General features: G+C 39.9%; 1 protein-coding gene across 8 annotated transcripts in view; it reads right to left on the bottom strand.

The window, feature by feature from the left end:
• Positions 1 to 21,288, bottom strand: part of Ambra1 (autophagy and beclin 1 regulator 1) — a 188,797-nt gene that overhangs the window by 32,620 nt on the left and 134,889 nt on the right. For all 8 annotated transcript variants that reach the window (XM_032903707.1, XM_032903706.1, XM_032903710.1 and 5 more), the window contains one exon: positions 4,530 to 4,640. In XM_032903707.1, coding sequence (XP_032759598.1) covers positions 4,530 to 4,640 — 111 coding nt within the window. The remainder of the gene's footprint in view (positions 1 to 4,529; positions 4,641 to 21,288) is intronic.

Below are 21,288 nucleotides of genomic sequence, written 5' to 3'. Positions count from 1 at the left end.
TACAAACCTACATGAGGTGAATCATTACTCACAACATTCGAAGCATCTAACACAGGTTAGAATTAATTAGCTCCCTTAATTTCAAGTGAGAGAAAGAAGTAGCAAGAATCATTAACCTAATTCCAAAAAAGGGTTAAAATCGATTCAGAAAAATCATATGAGGAGCAACTTGGTGCCTGCTGAACCCATAAATAAACTAAAGATCAATGGTTTCCAGGCTGGGGCACAACTTCTGAAACTTAAAGCTACCCTCTAGTAGGAGGCAGATGACTTTGAAAAAAAAAAAAAATGAATCCTACAGCAACAGAGTCCCAATATACTAAGTCTATCAAGAGTAAATAAAGGTCAAGCCTATAACTATACATTTTATAGCTTAATTATTACTTTAGTTAAAACAGCTAAAAGTAATAAATAAGAACCTGCTGGGTGTTATGGCTCACTCATTTTAATCCCAGCACGTGGGAGGAAGAGGTAGGCAGATCTCTGTGAGTTCGAGACCAGCATGGTCTACACAGAGGGTTCCAGGACAGCTACAATACATATTAATGTTCCACCTGCCACTCCCCCCAAACACATACCAAAGAACAACAAAAACAGTTAGCTTTAATGTCTGTTTTGAAAGCATAGCAGTTGGTCATCTGGAACTAAGTTTCCTAGTGAATCAAAGATTTAAATGTATAAAAGTAAAATGTAAAAGGAAATGATCTTAATGATGACACAAAGCCTAGGAGCCATAAAAGGAAAACTGTATAATTTTGACTTAAAATAAGTTCTATGACAAAAATAACCTTCAACAAAGTCAAAAGACAAATGACAAGAAACTCCTATTATAAGTTAATTTTCCAATTTATAAAGAACTTCTACAGAATTACTAAGGGGAGAAAACAGTAACATGCAGAGAAAGAGGTAAAGCACATGGCCAGCAGAGAGAAGGCAGCACCATTAAGGATGTGGAGGAATAGAAACCTAAATGCTCATGTAGTAGTCTTTACCCTACTAAATCCATAAATATCAAAAATTGGTAACACATTCCTTTAGCAAGTGCTTATAAAATCAAGCATTCTGAAAGACCATGGGGGTGGAGTGGGGCAAGCACAGTGGCTCACATTTGCAATCCCAAGCATTCAGGCAGGAGGACTATTCTGAATTCAAAACCAGTCTTGGCTACAGTGAGGACTTGTTTGAAAAACAAAAAGAACAAACGCCTATAGATGAGATTATTAGTTGGAACAAGCTGTATAGAGAGGAAGATAAGGCAATATCTACCAAAATTATACATGCACCTTTTCCTCCTTGCAGTTGTATTTCAAATGCTATCTTACTGACATGCATTTGTAAAAGACAATATGTAGCAGTTTGTATAGCAAGACTGTAAACTCCAAAGTCCTTCAACAGGACACTGGTTACAATGAATTACTAGGTAGCTATTTTTTCAAGAGGAGAAAGGGGTGCAGGGCAGGGAAGGAGGAGGAGTGGCAGCTGTGGGGGCTGCCTGCACCAGCAGCAATAGCAGCAGCAGCTGCAGCTGCCACCAGAGTGATAGCTCATGCCTATAATCTCAGCACTCCAGGAAGCAGAGACAAGAGGACTGCTGCAAGCTCTCGGCTAACCTGGGATTCAGAGTAAGACCCTATCTCTAAACAAGACAAGAAGAACTAAAGACAGCTCAGTGGGTAAAAACATAAGCTTGCCCTGAAAGCATAAGAACTTGAGTTTAAATCCCCAGCACCAAGGCAATAAACTGGTCCCAGAAAGGGAAAAAGGGAAAAAGGGGAAAAGGGATTCTGCAATGACAGCACTGAGGAATGGAGACAGGCAGATCCTGAGAGCCTTCTGACTTTGAAAAGCAATAGAGGAAGACTACTGACATCTTGCTCAGGCCTCTGCATGTGCACGTGCGCGCGCACACACACACACACACACACACACACACACACACACACACACACAGTCTTTACAAAAATATGGGAGATCATAAGATACACTGTATAGAAAGAAAAATGCAGAAGAGTATTGTATAGCATGTTGTCATTTAGACCACATAAAAGATGGAAAGCACTACTTTATGTGCTTACACATACATACACTATCTTTTAAGAGATATGTAAGAACTGAAACTGATAGTGGTTATCTATTGCAAGGACTCACAGGGAGCAGGGTGTAGGGTTAAAGAAAGTTCTTATTGTATATCCTTTAGGTAAGTTTTGTGTTGTAACTATATTATCTAATCTAAATAATAATAATAAAGTAAATAAAATAACTGAAGGTGATCTACAGCCAATAAGATGTGGGTCACAAATCTACAGATGAACTTGAGTTTTCAATAAGGAAAAGGCAGACTGCCATGGACTCTTAGTTAAATTGAAGAACACATTAGTGTACCAGTCAGCAAGTGACTCATTGGTAAAAGCACTTTGCCTCACAAGCATGGTAACTTGAGTACGACTCCCTGAATTCATTGTGGGAGAAGAGAATTTATTCCTGAAAGCTATCCTCTGACCTCAACACATGTGCTGTGGCATGTGCATACCCGCATGCGCGCGCGCACACACACACACACACACACACACACACACACACACACACTAATAAATAAAAGGAAAAATCAAAAGAACAGATTTGACATACGGCTTATAGGCACTTAGAATAAAATGGCTAGTTGCTACTTAGGATTCACTAAGAACAAAGCATGAAAAATGATTACCTTTAAATAATCAAGATATTTTTATCTGTGTCTACAAGCTCTTACAATGCTTTACACGATAATGAAAGCATAAGGGCAGTCACAGTGCATGCCTGCAATCCTAGCAGGGCTTCGGGAGCCAGTTCAAGGCCAGCCTATACTATACAAAGCTTCTGGCTTTTATCATTTATTTAATTAAAAGATTTATTTATGTATATAGTATTTATGTATATTCTCTTTCTTTTGGGGGGGCAGTTAAGTGGGGGCTTCTCTATGTAACCCTGACTGTCCTGGAACTTGCTCTGTAGATCAATCTGGCCTTGAACTCAGAGATTTGCCTGCCTCTGCTCCCCAGGTGCTGGAACTGAAAGGCATGTGCCACTACACCTGGCATGTGGACATTTTCTATGAACGTTAAGTGTGGTACTTTCAGAGGCCAGGAGAGGGAAATGGATCCCACAGAGCAGCAGTTAACTAGCACTTGTGAGTTTCCTGTGGTGCTGAAAATTGAACTCTAGTCCTCTGGAAAACTAGCAAATGCTCATAACTGCTGAGTCATCTCTCCAGACTCTGAGAAACTGTCTTTAACAGGGAAGAACTTTAGATGTGAAGTCCAGAGTACTAATAATTCATGTTCCAGGATATGAGTTCAAAAACATACCACGGGGTTGGGGATTTGGCTCAGTGGTAGAGCGCTTGCCTACCAAGTGCAAGGCCCTGGGTTGGGCCCCCAGTTTCAAAAAAAAAAAAAACAAAACAAAACAAAAAAAAAACATACCACAAGGCTTAATGCAATTTCCTGATTTATTCACCATTTTTGCTAGAAATCTTAGGAAGACTGAAAAGGGATGTTTATCAAATTAGCAGATGATACCTAAGACTGAAAGAAAAGGACAAATTAGAGTTCATAAAGATGCCACAAGGCAAGAACTAAAACTGCAATGACAGGAAGATAACACAACTGGCCTGAATTTTCAAAGCAGCCAAGACACATACAGCTAAGTACAAAATGGTTGAATTCTGGCATACTAACAATTATGGAGGAACTTAAGATACTATAAATGCAATAGTAACTTCAGAAAAAGTTGCTGGAATCTGTAGCAAACATCACTGTATTACGTTTTAGCTCACATCATGAATTTTCTGATCTGTTTCATCCTACCGCCAAAGTTAAGGAGAAAAAGAACAGACTGCAAACCACATTAGAAAAAACAATCTACAGAGGTTTGATCTGAAAGGAAAGATGCAGAGGTCCTTTCAGATTACTGAAGGACTGTTCAAAAGGCAGTAAACAGAGTATATGGTGTGGCGGCAGCAGAAATAGGACCAATGGGATGAAGTGACATCAAAAGAAGGCTTGCTATGAGAAAGAACCTTCTAGCAGAAATGCAGCAGTGATAGTGAGGCCATCGTCAGCTGCAAACAAGTAGGGGCTGATTCTCATCTCTTAGGATCGCGTGAATCATGGATGTCTTTCAAAGGAAACATATCTATCAGTCACACACATCTGTAAACAGATATTAATTACACCACTCATCAGGTCAGTTGAGGCCTGGATTTGCCAACAAGTCTACACTCACTACAGTCTTTTCTAAATCTCTGCTTCTTCTGTCTTTTCGTCTCTATGAACTTCTCCACAAATTCCTCAGCGGAGATCTGGATGTTCCCCTGAACTGTTTTCTGAACTGTGTAAATGTAGCTGAGTATAAGTTGTAGAAAGAGTGCACGGCCATCAACATCCCAGAGAGAGACAGACAATCCTGTGCTACTTCGATATTTTCGTTAAAGTTCTGTCTCCCCAGAAACCCATCTTGACCATCACTACTCCAGTTTGACATCAACTCACCATTACTGATTTCTGGAAGGTCAAACTTGGTGAAGTCCCACCACTGGAGCCTGTAGGTAGTATTGGCAATGTTACTGGCCACAGCAGACTGTCCATCTCCAATTACTGCCCCTGATGACAGAGAAGACAAGAAGACCACATTAGACTACATTCACTGCATTTTTTTCCCTATATGTTTCTACTGCACAATATAATGGAGCACATGAATTAGTTGAGGAGAAAAAGAAGAACCACAACTAAAACTCATAAAAGCTTGAGAACGAGACACAACCTTTCACAAGAAACAGTTCTATGTGGAAATGGAACACTACTCATAAGTCCTTCCAACTATTACTGAACTTGTCAGGTCCTGAATATACACTAAAAGTATATATATTATCTGAGTAAGCAGACAAGTTTCCATACAAATGTGGGTAAGGAAATTTGAAAACAAAGGGAAGACGCCATGAACACAGAAAGACCAGATGAATTTCAGTCAGTTCAGTTCAGTTCTGGGTGTCTTGGCAGCAAACAGTGCTCTTTAGGAGAAGCAGTTCCTCCTTTGTTAGTGACCTTTTTCCTAATAAGACATCTCAAAAGAGGACTTCCTCCAGAGAAGCAGTCAACACATGGTGACTGGAGAGAGGCAGTAAAGAACAAATGAGGTAATAGTGTTAATCTCTTTGGAAACGCTGGCATATAACACAGCAGATATTTATGAGCCTGTCTTTGTAGCATGAGAATATTTTTATTAAGGCAATTTTTAAAAATTCTCCCCTCCAAGACCTTTCTTTAATTCCAGATTCACTTGTAATGTTTCAGTTTAATCTTCCCTGAGATATACACTTCAGTATGACATTTTTTTCCTTGGTAACCAATTAAATAAAAATTTGATTTTTTTTAAAAACAGGGTGACACTTTAATTTGCAGTTGTATTTCATTTACATGAACATGTCATTTCCTCCTCCTCCTTCCTAGGTGCATTTCATCCACCCCTTTTGATCAGGCAGAACCAATCCTTCTTAGGAGAATAGAAGAACCTTGTGTGCAAGATGAGCGAGATAGTATTTTCAGCTGCAGATTTGGTCCGTGCTGACTGCCTTGGGACAAGGTAGAATTCATCAATATCATCTAGCCTTTGCCTTCTGACTATCACTGTGAAAACATCTCTATTCATTTCTTTTAAAGAGCTACATTACATCACTGCCTCTAGATTTCTCTGTGTGTTCTTCAAATGACCAAGAGGGAAACTGCATTCTTCACAATCATGACACACAAGGAACTTACTCTTTTTCCTTCTCCAGGGGCTGTAGGCCACTGGACCTGAACATATTTTTCAGTGTTAGCTTATTAACATTCCTTCTTTCAGTTTTAATTTAAGAAAAGATACAAATAACAGTTCATTTCCTAGATGATGACATTTTGAGGTTATACAGTTTCAACATGGACAATATTGCCTTCCTGGAGGTAAAAATTGGCTTATAGGGCCAAGATGAAATAGAAGCCTCCAGGCCAGGAAGATGGTTTAGCAGGCAAAAGTGCTCACCATACAAACCTGATGGGCTGAGTTTACCCCTCAGCACTCATTAAAGAAACAAAAAGCTGGATGTAGTAGTGTGCAGCTTTCACCCCACAATCCCAGCAACCCTGCAGCACAGAGGAGGCAGAGACAGCTGTGCACAGCCCAGCAGCAGAAATAAGATTCTGTCTCAAAAATAAGGTAGGAGAGAACGAACTGAGGCAAAGTTATCCTCAGACCCCCACGTGCTGTGGTGTATGTGTGTGCTCTTGGTCTCCCCATTTCCCCACACATATAAATAATAATAAAAAAGGAGTGCCTCCCACAAACTTAGTATAATCTCATTAATTCTCTCTCTCTTTTTTTTCTTTTTTCCCAGAGCTGAGGACCGAACCCAGGGCCTTGCGCTTGCTAGGCAAGCGCTCTACCGCTGAGCTAAATCCCCAACCCATTAATTCTCTTTCCAAATGCCAGAATATATGGATATACACCATGAATGTGTGTGTCCATGGGAGGGAGAATGAAAAGAAATGTCTTGGGAGAAGGATAATAAAAGTTGGAAAATATTACTGTAAATAAACTGATAGCCTTAAATATTTTTAAACTCTTACAAAAATGAAACAGCATCAATCAGTTGTGATGTACTCAAAAGCACTAGAAACACAGCATTTGCAAGTGTTATTAACATGGCCACTGACTTCTAACCTCTACTGATGGCTCCATGATACATATAGACCATTAATATGAGGTACGTATTTGCCCTTCCTATAACACAGAAAATTCTCCTTCAATAATTGTATCTGGGAGCTGGTGAAATGGTTCACCAGGTGAGCCACTGGCTACTGAGGCTGAAGACTTGAGTTTGATCTTCTAGACCCACACAGTGAAGGGAGAGAACTGACTCCCACAAATTGTCTTCTGACTTCAACATCTGTGCTGTGGCATTTGCATGCACGAGCACATGTGTGCACAGACACAGACAGACAGACAGACAGACACGCACGCGCGTGCGCACATACACACACACACACAAACAAAATCAAAGAAATGTTAAAAAAAAAAAAACCCTGAATATAGGGTGGAGGGGGGATACAGGGAAGGACAAGTAAACTAAGGGTCATTTGAGGGTCATGTGGAAATCTAATATAGAAGCTTCTTAAAATACATGCATACATGAAATGGAATCACCAAATAACAAGGAGACAAAGACCCAAGTAGATAACTCCAGTGCTGGGAATGAGTCACATCTAACCAAGTTGTTAGTGAAAGGGCCCAGTGGAAAGCTAAATAACCCAGGCTATTGCTAAAGGTATTGGTTGTTCTCCACAAACTGATAAGGCCCTATTGCTGAAGATGACACGTACATAATTCACTGAATACAGAGAAATCGAGCTGGTGCTTATCTAGAGCCTTCGCCCCTACTGATCAGTGTCTATAGTACTGAGGGGTACTCTGCACAGTACCAGAGGAGGAAGGTAAACCTGCCAATGCACCTTTAAAGCGTTCGACCTATAATGGTGACCTGCCTGTGAGATAGAGTCGTGCAATATCGGCACCAGGATTGTGAGCATAGCCAACCACTATCTGATGGAATTTAAGGACCACTCCTGAGATGGGGCCCAACACTGCCCCATCTGAGACGAACGAGGTCACAGACCTAGCAAAAAACCAAGCACTACTGCTCTGTTAAAGGGAACATAGCAATAAAATGATTCTCAATAACATTCTGTTATACTCATAGATCAGTGCCATCATCAGAGAAGCTTCCTTCTGGAGTAAATGGGAACAAATACAGAGAGACCCACAACTGGACAATGGGCAAAGAGTGAGAGAAACCTTGGAACACTCAGTTCTAAATGGATGTTTCTATCAAATCCTTCTCCTCTGGATTCAGGGAACTCTGTGGAAGGACAAGTAGAAATTTTCTAAGAGCCAGTGGGGATTGAAGGCACAAAGGAAAAAAGGCCTTCTAGATACAACAGGACTAATGAACATATGAACTCACACAGACTGTGACAGCATGTATAGTGCCCCCATAGGTCTAAGACAGATGGGGTTCCAGCACTGAGAGAAGTGAACATGAGCTCCCACCTTGAAAAATAGTTTTCTCCAAGGGCATCTCACTGAGCATACAAACTACACTAAAGGGCAGGCTCTATGTCCAGCATAGATGGTTAACACAAAACAAATTTAATAGCATTTTGGTTTCTTAGGTTTGGGGTTGGGGACTGTTTTCTGCCTTAGAGGTCTTTTGCTTGTGTTATTATTGTCTACAATTTTGTGTTTCTACAAAGTTTCTGTATATGTCAATGTGATGTATCTCTCTACATCTTTCTGTGCACATTTTTTGTTGCCCCTCACCCACTTGTTTGTTTTGCCTTATTCTGGTCTGTTTTTATTTTGTATCGGGTGCCTTTTTCTAATAGAGAAAGAAAAAAGGGTATAATTTAGGGAGATGGGGTAGATCTAGGAGGAGTTGGGAGAAGGGAACCATGATCAGAATCTATTATATGGGAACAAAATCTATTTTCAATTAAAAAAAATCTGATGTGAGAACTTTGCTGATTATTGGGTTAAGGAAGAGGCTTGGCTGTCTGTAGGGATTTCCTTCCTTCCTTTCTGAAAGATTTTAGTGGGTTTTATTTTATGACTCTAGAATTCCACAAAATAGAAGAAGTCTGCAGGACTTTTTTTATACTTTTGCTTTTGAGTCTAGCCTTGCTGCGCCATTCTCCAGCCCAAAAATTTCTTAAAAGAATCAGGCTCAGATTTTCTTGGCCTCATTAATAATGCAAATCATTCAAACCATTTTAGTTAGATCAACCACTTCCCTGGAAGGAATCACTCTTCATTTTGACGTAGGATCCATTCCACTGAGCTTCCAAATTATTCCCCAGGTTTTCACATTTACTATTTAGATCACTGACATCTCCTTTAACAGTCTCAAACTGCTTTAGAGCCTTACCATGTCTCTAACTTATTAGAAAAGCATGTATCTAACCCCCAACATAAAGAGGTAAACTGGTTTTCTTCATGTATGATGAACTAAATGTTAGTTGCTAAGAGAGATTGAAGAAACAACTATATTCGTGGGAAGGGGCTTAGATCTACAACCAGAGAAACCGTTCAGAAATGCACACGCTGGCTTTGTAACTGGGAACACAATGATTTCAGTTCTAGCCCCAACTCCAGAGACATCCTGTACAGCGTATGTTTCTGAAAACAGCTGTGCAATAAATACACGTGTAGGGTGGTACTGTGAAGAGACTAGGGAGGGGATCTCTGCCAACCGTGCAGGAACACTGCACAGAAACAGAGCTTGGCATCAGAGAGTCAATTTTCAGTGCCATGTAAACACAGATTAGGGAGTGAAAGATGCCAGCAACAGATTAAAGTATTGTCACCAGGTTCTCTTTCACAAGAACTGCTGGCCAACTGAGCCTGTCTCTTGGAAACATCAGGAAGAAAAATCATTGTCCTGTTTAAAAAAACAAACCCAAAAAACCCACCCACCATTTAGCAGCTCTGGCTCAAGGTGCAGGCAATGTTCCAGGGCCAGTTAGTTAATGGACTGAGCCATGCACAGAGGCGACATTCAGCCTTAAAAGCAAATCCTGACAACAGCTAAAAGATTCCTAAGGCTTAAAGGTTTCCACATGTAATAAGCTAGACTCAGTATTAACTTGTTAAAATATTATTTGTTTCTGTATTTTTGGAGACAAGGTCTCCCTATGTAGCTCTGGCTGTCCTGGAACTCACTCTGCTGACCAGGCTGGCCTCCAAAATCACAGAGATTTACCTGCCTCTACCTCCCAAGTGCTACACTCGTGCTATGGTTTCAAAAAATTGCTTTTACTAGGCGTAGTGGTACATGCCTTTAATCCTAGGACTTGGAAGGCTGAGACATGCAGATTTCTGTGAATTTCAGGCCAGCCTGGTCTACACAGCAAATTCCAGGACAGCCAAGACTACATAGAAAGACCCTGTCTTGGGCTGGAGAGATGGCTCAGAGGTTAAGAGCACTGACTGTTCTTCCAGAGGTCCTGAGTTCAATTCCCAGTAACCACATGGTGGCTAACCACAATCTGTAATGGGATCTGATGCCCTCTTCTGGTGTGTCTGAAGACAGCTACAGTGTACACACACAAATAAAATAATAAAGAGTAAAAAAAAAAAAAAGACCCTCTTTCAAAAACAAAAATACCCTTTAAAAACCACAAAAATGCATCTATTTTTACTTTATGTGTATGCAAATTTGTCTTAGTATATTTATGCGCATCATATATGTGCCTGGTGCCTACAGATGTCAGAAAATAGAGTCAGATACTTTGGATATGGGCTTGTGAGTTGCCATGTAAGGTGCAGGGAACTGAATCTGGGGCCTCTGGAAGAGCAGCCAGTACTCATCACTGTTGAGTCATTTCTCCAGCACTAAATTCAGCATTTCTTAACTGCCATACTTATTGATATTTCAGATCAGATAATTTATCAAAGAACAGTAAATAAAAAGGCTTGTGTATTGAAGAACATTTGGAAGCATCTCTGGCTTCTACCCATGAACACTGTTGACAACCAAAGAAAATTTCTCCAGCTATCACCAAATGTTCCCTATTGATAAAAGCCATTCCTAGTTGGGAAGCTCTATGCCAGCTCTATTTTAATTCCAAGACAAGTAACCTTAGATCTATTTGAGCTGGTCATGGTCACATATACCTGTAACTATAGCAATTGGGAGGGCAAAATATATAATTATTCCTATTTCAGGTCAGTATGGCTATATAGGAAGACCACATCTGAACCAAGAAAGCACTGCTCTTAGAATATCCACTGATAAATGGACTCTAACTGACTGTGACACTAGTAATGTAATGAATGTGTCAGGTCCAAAGGAAATTCTAATTCTCCAACCTCCAATAGGCAGGCAAATGAGAAATGAGCTCAACCTGTACTATAGGAAGATTTCTGGGTGTTAAATAAAAGTTAGACTCCTAAGGAACTTAATATAAGCGGTTCCCTTATGAAGTCAATTCCCTTACCACTGGCAGAGGGGCATATGACCACCTATGGTGCCAATCACAAATCAAAGTGCATATTGGCCTTTAGGCTCCTTCAGAATCAAAAGTACATGTCACATTTCAAAGTCCATGCTAGCATCCTAGTCTTTCTCACCTCCTGCCCAAGCTAAACTCCCTCCAGCTCTGAGGCTTCTCTCACCCTAGCTACTATTTCTCTCTCTGCTCTGGACTCTTCCCCTAACTATGGAGCTGCTTACCCTACACCATAGAATGGCTAGGTCAGTTTATACAAAAAGAAATTAATAAAAGGTATAGGATGATTTAAATACTTCTTAGCAAACCATGCTTTTCCATTTCTACCTTAGACTGGCACAGGCTTAAAGTAGGATCTTATAATTTATACTTAGTTTTTTTTCATGGTTTAAAAAAACACAGGCGAGTCAAATGTACTAGATTTTGACATTTCCTGCAACTATGTAGTTGTGTGACCTTTTTATAAAATTAATAATTTGAATTTGAGTTTCCTTATCTATTAAACAAAAGTATGTAATAGCTTGGTATGGAGATGCATGCCTGTAATCACAGCACTCACGTTATAGAAATACATTGCCTTCTCAATGAGAAATCACTCCACATACTTAGAAATAAAGAGAAGTTCTTTACTAAAGCACTTGACTAGCTGTGGTTAATGGCCCAAAAAAGAGAGCTCCCAACACAAGGTTTTAATAATTCATATACATCTTAGGCTTATGCATTACAAAAACATCCTTAAATCTCTTTCAGGTCTGTTCCCCAGGTTATACTTCAAACAATTTAAAAAAGGACAGGAGACTGAGTCTCACCACTTAGGTAGATAAGATTTACATAGCAAAGACATTTCATATTGCCAGAATTATTTTAATGACATCAGTGTTGTTCTTTTTTGAATAGTTGTTACCCAGGGTCATCTTGCCCCACTGGAAAAATTATGTTTTTTTGTTTTGTTTTGTTTTATTTTTGTTTTTGTTTTTTTTTGGTGATAACAGCACAGGGAACTTCATGATGATCCTGACCCTATGTTCCCCCCATGAGATGTCCAGTAGAGGTATGTCTCTTGTTGGGGAAGGGAATGAGATTTAATGACTAGTATTACTAGTGAATAAACATTTACATCCTAGCATCATAAATTTCACAAACCTGTTAGCATAGTACCTGTAGGGCATTTTGGTGACAGTGCTCTCTTAACTATATTCTACTTGTGCAACTTAATGTTTCCTGTGCTAATCATCTATTAACAAATCCTTTATGACATCAATACTGTTACTTTGATTTTTTTTCTATATCATTTAGAAAGTAGAAGCAGGAGAATCAGGAATTTGAGGTCAACTTGGTTAACTGTGAGAATCTATCTCAAAATAAATATTAAAAAAAAGCAAAAAAAAAAAAAAAAAAAAAAAAAAGAAGGCTTGGAGAGATGGCTCTACAGTTAAGAGCACTGACTGCTTTTCCAGAGGTCCTGAGTTCAAATTCCAGCAACCACATGGTGGCTCACAACCGTCTATAATGGGGTCCAACACCCTCTTCTGGTGTGTCTGAAGAAAGCAACAGTGTACTCACATATATAAAATAAAGAAATACATCTTTAAACAACAACAACAAAAAACAACAAACTCTCGAAAGACTAAACAATAAGAAAACCCAACAGTGATGGCACAGGCCTTTAATTCCAGCATTCAGAAGTAGAGAGGCAGGTGGATCTCTTTGTGTTTGTGGCTAGCCTGGTCTACAGAGTGAGTTCCAAGACAGCCAGGTAGAAACTCTGTGTGTGTGTGTGTGGGGGGACGGGACGGGACGGGACGGGATGGACGGACCAGCAACCTGATTTTTAAAATCTGCAAAGGACAGGAAATAAATGTACACATGAAAGAGGCTCTAGTCCAATCATTAGAGTAGCAAATTTAAATAACAAGGAGAAACCATTCCTCAGGTATCATCACTGCAAACCTCTAAAGCAGTGATACTCCAAATGCCGGCAAGACTTGGAGTAACATTCCCTGCTGGTGGGAATGCAAATGGTACATCTATTTTAAAAGACAGTTTGACAGTCTCCTGGAAAACTGAATATACTTTTACCATATGATCTGTGACAGGGTAAGATAGTGTAAAGATTCCTCCATCTTGTATTCTTCCTGAGGCCATTTCTGGTGTAGCTAGAATTTGATCTTGATAGAAAATCCCAATGCCCAAGTAACTTAGTTTCTGTTAAACTGACTGCTTCTGCAAATTTCCCCCTGAAGCTGCCAAGGATGTGAATCAACAGGATGTGATTTTTGCCTTTAAAAGCTCCCTGATCTACTTTTGTGTAGTCCCAGGCAGCTGGAAAAAGGACTTTTAAAGACTTTCAATTGGCTATAAACTATAGTCTGAGTGATCGTCTTTGGCTCCTCCTAATAGGTTCAGCACTCCTGCTCTCTTGTATCTACTTATATGAGTGGAAAACTTAGTTCTACATAAAACCCTACACACTAATGTGCACAACACTTTATTCACAATTGCCAGAACTTCTGCTAGCCAAGATATCTTTCAATAAATGTATAAATCAAATGTGGAAACACTAACAAGAAAGCATTAGTCCATGTAGTACATGCACTATCATGCCAGTATAAATCTCTCTGAGTTCAAGGCCAGCCTGATCTACAGTGTGAGTTCCATGTCCATCAGAACTACATAGTAAGAGCCTATCTGGGGGGTGGAGGGGAGGCAGTGGAATCACTAACATACTATATAACAAATAACTGTGTGTTATTAGTATAAGAAGCACAAAAGCTAAAGAGCACATGACTCCAACTAAAAATAGAATATTCCTAATCTGAAATGCAAAAGAACAGTGGAAGAATTATTTGTGAGCCATTATGCTCAGCTTCAAAATCTGAACATTTTTCTTTCTTTTCTTTGTAATTTCTTAAATAGGTAAGTTGCAAAGCACAGGTGCTAGAGAGATGGCCAAGCTGTTAAAAATCACAGGCTGCTCTTGCACAGGACAGAAGTTCAATTCCTAACAACCATAGCAGTAGCTTATAATCTCCTGCAACTCCAGCTCAGGGAATTCAATGGCCCTTCGCTTTCGTTTCCACACAGACCCACACACAAATAAATCTTTTTTTTATAATGATGCATAGTGCTGGATATTGGAACATTTTGAATTTTGAGTATATAGATTAGAGATGCACAATCATCATAGTCACAAAGGTCTACACATCTGAGGGCCTGTATGCATCTCTGCCTCTGTTTGTCTCAGAGTCAGTCTACTATGGTTTAGAACAGAGAATACAGAACCTTTTGCCAAAACAGCTTCTTAGTCTATCTCCAGGATCTGTTCTTAGGAACAGGGAAATGAAGATTATGATTCAACAGTTCAGTAAAACTACTGAACAATGGGAATCATTAGCAAATCTATCAGAAAGGCTAATTTGAAGAGGGTAAAAAAGGGCAAGCTGCAAAGAAGGAAACGTTTAAATTACATTTCAGTCCTACAAATCTGTTTCGTTGGAGATTGCATAATTTAGAATGGCCATGTGCTGCTGCTGGGAAGATGGGATAAGAATGGGGCTGGGGGGCGCAGCTAAGAAACATAACTTGGTTACAGAACACTTGTCTACCAATCACCAGGCCCTAGGTTCCATCCCCGGCAGTAAGGTGCTGGGGGTTGAGACAGAGAACAGTGGATACAAACACACTCCAAAATTACTCTCGCTGCCTCTGCCTCGCTGGCTGTCATGCAGAGGTTTAGACTCAGCCTGCTAAGGGGTTAGTAAAGCCGAGTCTAGAAAGCCCAGGGCAGGACCAAGTGAACACACTTAACAGTTTTCCATAATTCTTCTTAGAAAGCCATATACTGTAGAAGTCCACTTACATGAAATACCTGGAACAGGCAAAACTACAAAGAATGAAATGCACATTAATGGTTGCCTGGGGCTAGAAGGAAATAAAGAAAGGAGGGGGAAGAACAAAGTGGATGTTAATGCCCAAAGGATGTTTTGGTGATAAAATGTCTGGAACTATAGACAGAGTAGAAATGGTTGCTTTATTCTATTAAGAACCATTGACTTACTTCTTCAAATAGGTGAATCATGTCACAGTAAGGATATTTAAAGAATTGCTGAATTCAGTGTGGTTGTGTTTAATCCCAGCATTTGGGAAAGAGAGGCAGGTGGACCTCAGTCAATTCGAGGCTGGCCTAGTCTACATAGTGATAATAGGTCAGTTAGAGTTATACAGGCAACAAAAGGAAACAACTAGACAAAAAACTAGCTGAGGCAGTAGAATCATGAGTTCAAGGTCATTTGGGCCTATACATAAACATCCAAGCTAGACTGTATATTAAGAGTCAAAAATAATCTTCAACATAAATTTCAACCAATTTATGAAGGAGGAGGAGGAGGAGGGGAAAGGGGGAGTGGGAGTGGGAGGGCGGAGGAGGAGACAGGGTTTCTCTGTGTAGCCCTGGCTGCCCTGGAACTCATTTTGTAGACCAGGCTGGCCTTGAACTCAGTGATACACCTGCCTCTGCCTCCAAAATACTGGGGTTATTTTATTTTTAATTTTGTGTGTGTTTGTGTGCATGTGCACACACACGTATACATATTTTAGTGCCAGAGACACCGAGGCCAAGGATCAGACCCCTTGGAGCTGAGATTACAGGAAGTTTGAGCTGCCCAACATGGATGTTGGGAAGCCAACTCTGGTTCTCTGTGCTACAAGATCTTATTCATGGAGTCATTTCTCCAGCCCCTGGGGTTATTTTATATTTGCAATTATTTTATTTGGGGTGGGGGAGGGCATTTTTTATGTAGCTTAAGCTAATTTTGAACTCATAACCCTGTTGAACCCCAGGTGGGTTTGATTTAAAGACATGTCACCACTAGACCTCTGTAGTTTATTTGGTATTATTTTGGTTGGTTGGTTTTGGTTTTTTGAAACAGTCCAGGCTGGCCTCAAACTTGCTGTGTGGCTAAGGCTGGCCTTTAAATCCTGATACTCCTCTGTTCGCTTCTTTGATATTTCTTTTATTGTATATAGCTTACCTGGGGTTAAGTACCCTTTTACATATTTTGCTATTTTTATGGATTGTCTGTGCTTTGTAATAAATAAATGAACTGCTATCTATGAAAGGAAAACTGGCCACAAAACCTACCCTTTCTTTCTAATAAACACTGAGTGGCATCAGAAGAGCTCTTATGGTTTGGATATGAAAATCCCTGAAGGCTGTATGTTGAAGTCTGAATTCCGAGCCAGTGGGTCCAATCATCAAAGACCGATAGGATCATTAACCCTCTGATCTATTTAATTGATTAATCCATTGATGGCTTCATATTTTGATAACATATTGGGAGGTGGTAGAAATTAGAAGAAGGGCCTTCCAGGGAGTCTTCCTTGAACAAACATAGTTTGTTTCTATCTCTTCTGCCTCTTCCTACCTCCTGATAGCCACAATGTAGGTAGCCTCTTCCATCACACAATTGCCATGATATCTGCCTTTTGTTATAGAGCAATGGAGCAGAAGAACCTCTGAACTATGAGCCAAAATGGATCGTTTCTCTTTTTAAGTTACTCAGTCACAACGATGGAAAATCTGACTATCAGTCATCTTCACTGAAGTCTCATTTAAGTCTTTAAGTCTGTCATTAGAAAGGGACACCACTATGCACTTAGTCATACTGTTACCATTTAACAAAGATCAGATGCACAATAAGAAAATATTCTGGGGCTGGAGAGATAGCTCAGCGGTTAAGAGCACCGACTGCTCTTCCTGAGGTCCCTAGTTCAATTCCCAGCAACCACATGGTGGCTCTGTAATGGGATCCGATGCCCTCTTTTGCTGTGTCTGAAGACAACTACAGTGTACTCATATACATTAAATAAATATTAAAAAAAAAAAAAGAAAATATTCTGGGAATCTGTTTCATAACACTGTGAATATACCTTAACACTGAAACTATTTTACATTATAATCTTTGAATTATCTTACATATTTTTCATATTGTAAATATGAAAGAGTTCCTAAAATAAAATAAAACTTCCTCCACGGCAAATGTTACAAGTTCCCTTCATTCCCACTCATGGTTCTGACAATGAAGAAAACAGCCAAACATGTATACACACAATTTGTTTAGAATTATAACTTTAAGAAGATATGATTCATAAACCATATACTATCTAAATAACACAAGTCAAGGGTTGTTAATATATTAAGTCAATCTTAAATCAATCTTGCAACCATTGTTGCCATCTCTGATATCAAAACATTTTCATCTTCTCCTCCAAACTGCACTCATTAGTAGCCAGACCTCTTCATTCTTCACTCTGTCCCACCAGCCCTCAGTAACTAGTGATCTGTTTTTTCCTTCCTACACTTATGTTTCTCTAGGACATTTCACACCATAGAAATCACACAGGAAGAGGGGTCTTTTGAGTCTGGCTTCTTTCATTAACATAATGCTTTCAGGGTTTAACCATGCTATGGTATGTATTAGAACTTCATTTCTTTTTATGGTTAAAATAATATGCCATTGTAAATTTAAAACTGAACCATGAGTTCATATGAGAATTAGACAATGCTTTTTTTTATTTTAGAGAAAATATATGGCATGGAAAAACTGCAATCATAAACGTGCTCAAGGGAAACAGAATAAATTCCTTTGGAAGAAAAAAAGTCCACTTTCAAAGACCAATTCTGAGAATACTACCTACAGTTAGAGCCGAGATTGCACTCCTCCCCCCAACCCAGGCCAACATAAAATAATAAAACCACAAAAAGGCAGCATATTTCTACAATTCTAGCACAGACAATACTCTTAAGTTAGGTTTTTGGTCTTTATATTGGATTTAGAATGCTTAGTAACTAATACTCAATTGGTTGCTTATCTGATGTAGAGGTCAACCATTACACAATATACACTATACGGGTAAATACTTTGTAAATGCAGACTTTAACAGCTACCATGTCCTTCTCAGCAGGAACAATGCCCCTACATTGGTGACCATTTAGTGTGAGTACTCTAAACCAAAGCTCCGACTCTGAAGAACAGAGCTACATTAGTCCACACCCAAACTGCGGACTTTGGGAACAGAAAGAAGACAGGTATTATTGAAACCAAAGGTATCAAATGTGGCCAATAAAACAAACAACTATGTAAGGACTTAGTGTGAAAATGAGTAAGGCCTGGACTATGGACAGTTGCAAAGAAAGAAAGAACCACAGAAAGTTTCTACATACCACAGCTTCATTCTCAAGACAATTCAAATGAAGATTATATAGCTACAATGAAGTATGGTTTTAAAGAGAATCAAAAGAAGAAAGAAAAATTAACCTGTTACTGACAGCAGCATGCACTGCCTTCCTAGAATCAGTTTGTGATAGTTAATCTCATTTTCAAGCAAGCCTCTGAGCACACCTTGGAGACATTGCCCAGATTAGTTTAGCCTTTGAACACGCCCATGAGAAGATCATCTCCATTAGCTTAACTGAGAAGATCAGTCTTTAGGGTGGATGGCATCATGGATGGTCTAGGGTCCTGAACCGAATACAAGGGAGAAATCTAGCTGAGCAGCAGCACTCATCATTCCAACTCCTGACTGTGGATGAAATAGAATTAGCTGCCTCAAGCAGCTGCTGCCTTGACATTTAACTACTTTCTTGAACTGTAAACTGAAGTAAGTTGCTTTTGTCAGAGTATTTTATCTCAGTAATGAGAAATATAATCAATTCAGAGTGTAAACAGTACCTGGTACTGGCTTTTAAAAATCATAGTAAAACAGAACATAATATAAAACAGTTTTTAGATTAAAGTATATTCACAGTGTTGTAAAACAATCTCCAGGGCTGGAGAGATGAGGCAGTGATTGAGAGCACTGACTGCTCTCCCAGAGGTCCTGAGTTCAAGTCCCAGCAACCACATGGTGGCTCACAACCATCTGTAATGGGATCTGGTGCCCTCTTCTGGTGTGTCTGAAGACAGCGACAGTGTACTCACATAAATAAATTTAAAAAAATCTCCAGAACATTTTATATTGTACATATGAAATTCTACACCTACTAAACAATTCCCTTTATTATCTCTCACTAATTTTGCCAACCATTACTTGACTTTCTGTTTCTTTTTAGCTAACTCACAGATGTAGAGTATTCGTATGGGCTTTTTAGAATACACCTTGAAAGAAGAGACACATAACATACGTAAAGAACATGCTCACAAAGCTATTTGCAGAAACTGTCTGCTAAAAACAGCAAGGTAGAGCCAGGTGGTGGTGGCACACACCTTTAATCCCAGCATTTGGGATGCAGAGGCAGGTGGATCTCTTTGAGTTCCAGGACAGCCAAAGCTACACAGAGAAAGGGGGAGTGGGGAGAGGACGTGCAGAAAAAGAGAGAAAGGGAAAAAAAAACAAGGTAGTTATGTCTGACTAGGAATCACAACTCTAGAGACTTTTCACGACCATTTTTTCCCAGCAAAGATGTCAAACAAGGGCTCATGCTAAACTGTGATCTACTGAAAGACTGAGGGTAATGAGGCTGCCATTAGACTACAAGATTTCTAACCATGAGATCTTTGATTCAATCACATTACTCTGAATGCACCAGTGTCACCTGGAGTTCAGCAATGTGCTTCCACCCTAAATAAAGAGAATGAGTACTCCTTATTGGGTCCTGACTCCTTTCTATCTCTTCAAAACTGAGGCCTAATCTTGGCTATTGGCAAGGCAACTGGCAGTTCCTAGATCTCCGAGGTCTGAGGTCAAACTTTGGCCCATTTTTATAACCATGTAGCAGTCCTACCTTCTTTGTTATATATGTCCTAATGAAGCAATTACTTGCACTTATACTAATGCTATAATTGATGCAAGTAATTATGAAAGTAGAATATCCACTTTGAAAGAAATGAAGATCATTACCTTTCTTCCACCCACAAACATTATTTAAAACAAAAACAAATAAGCTTACAAGAACACACGCTACTGAAAGACTATTAGGAACAGCACCCTGAAATCCCACAGCATAAAACCGGGGGGGGGGGCCTCATAAAAATCCTCCCAAAATACACTTAGCAATCACTCCCACCAGGCGGAAATTTCCTCAAAGCCTCCACCTCTGGTAGAAGATACACAGGTGGATAAATTATTAAGACTCACTCTATCACCTTCCTCTCTTTTTACTTATACAACATTTACAGCCTGGCTTCTCCCATATTTAGGTCCCAGAGACTGGCTTGGTGGGCTGGTACAGACAAAACCAGCAAACTACCTTCCTTTCAACATGCCTCATGAACACAAAGACGGACAGAGAGGGGAAGCTTAAGAAAAGGAGGCAGAAAGGTGAAAGACAGATAAAGGACATCTCACTGACTCACTGAATAGCTCTCACCAATCATTTGTCTTGAACTCTGGAGACTCCTGCAGCTTTTTTTATTATTTGGGGTAAGCACAAGTGAGTGAAATTGAACCAGAGGGTCTTGGGCTTGTCTGCAGCAAGAGGCAAACAACCTTGATTGCTGCAAAGAGGATGCAGATTTCAAAAGCCTAAAGTATGCAATGAAGGGAAATGGAAATGTGCTGAACGTGGGTTTGACTGGCAGCTTTCCTCATCTGTCGATCACAGGGTAATAAACACTGGGAGATGGCAGGAATGAAGATAAATGCTTTCAGCAGCACCAGTCCCACCCTCCCTCCTCTTCCGCCCCCACTCAGCACATGACAAGAGAATTAAAGCAAAAAAAAAAAAAAAAAAAAAAATCAGCTTCTTAACCAACTCTTTTGTTAAAACTTTCCTTACAGGCCACCTACACGTGAATTACTGCTCTATGAGCCTACATTCTCATTAGGGGGCCCAGATTCTAGAGGTGAAAAGCTCCTGTCAAGTGAGCACCTGTACATGTCAGGGCACAGCATACACAGCCTAGTCAGCTCAGGTCAGTATGCAAGAAAGAGTCCAGATAGCATAGAACAGACCCAGAATGTCTATGCTTCACCACCTTTCTAATTCAAAGCTGGCTCTCTGGGCCTCCAAGAATAACATGGTGTCCTTTATACTGCCACATTACCCAGGGGCAGAAAAAGCTCAGCAGTAGGGCCAAGAGAGAGCCCCTTGGAGCTTGGAGGCCAAAGATGTTGTCAGGTCAGAAAGACGGGTTCTGTATACAGCACTCAGTCTTGCTTACTAGCTTTACATGGGGGGGAGGGGGATAAAGAAAACTTTTAATAAGCTATGATC

This window comes from Rattus rattus, chromosome 5 (genome assembly GCF_011064425.1).
Source record: "Rattus rattus isolate New Zealand chromosome 5, Rrattus_CSIRO_v1, whole genome shotgun sequence".
Lineage (NCBI taxonomy): Eukaryota > Metazoa > Chordata > Mammalia > Rodentia > Muridae > Rattus > Rattus rattus.
This window is presented reverse-complemented; position numbering and strand designations above follow the sequence as displayed.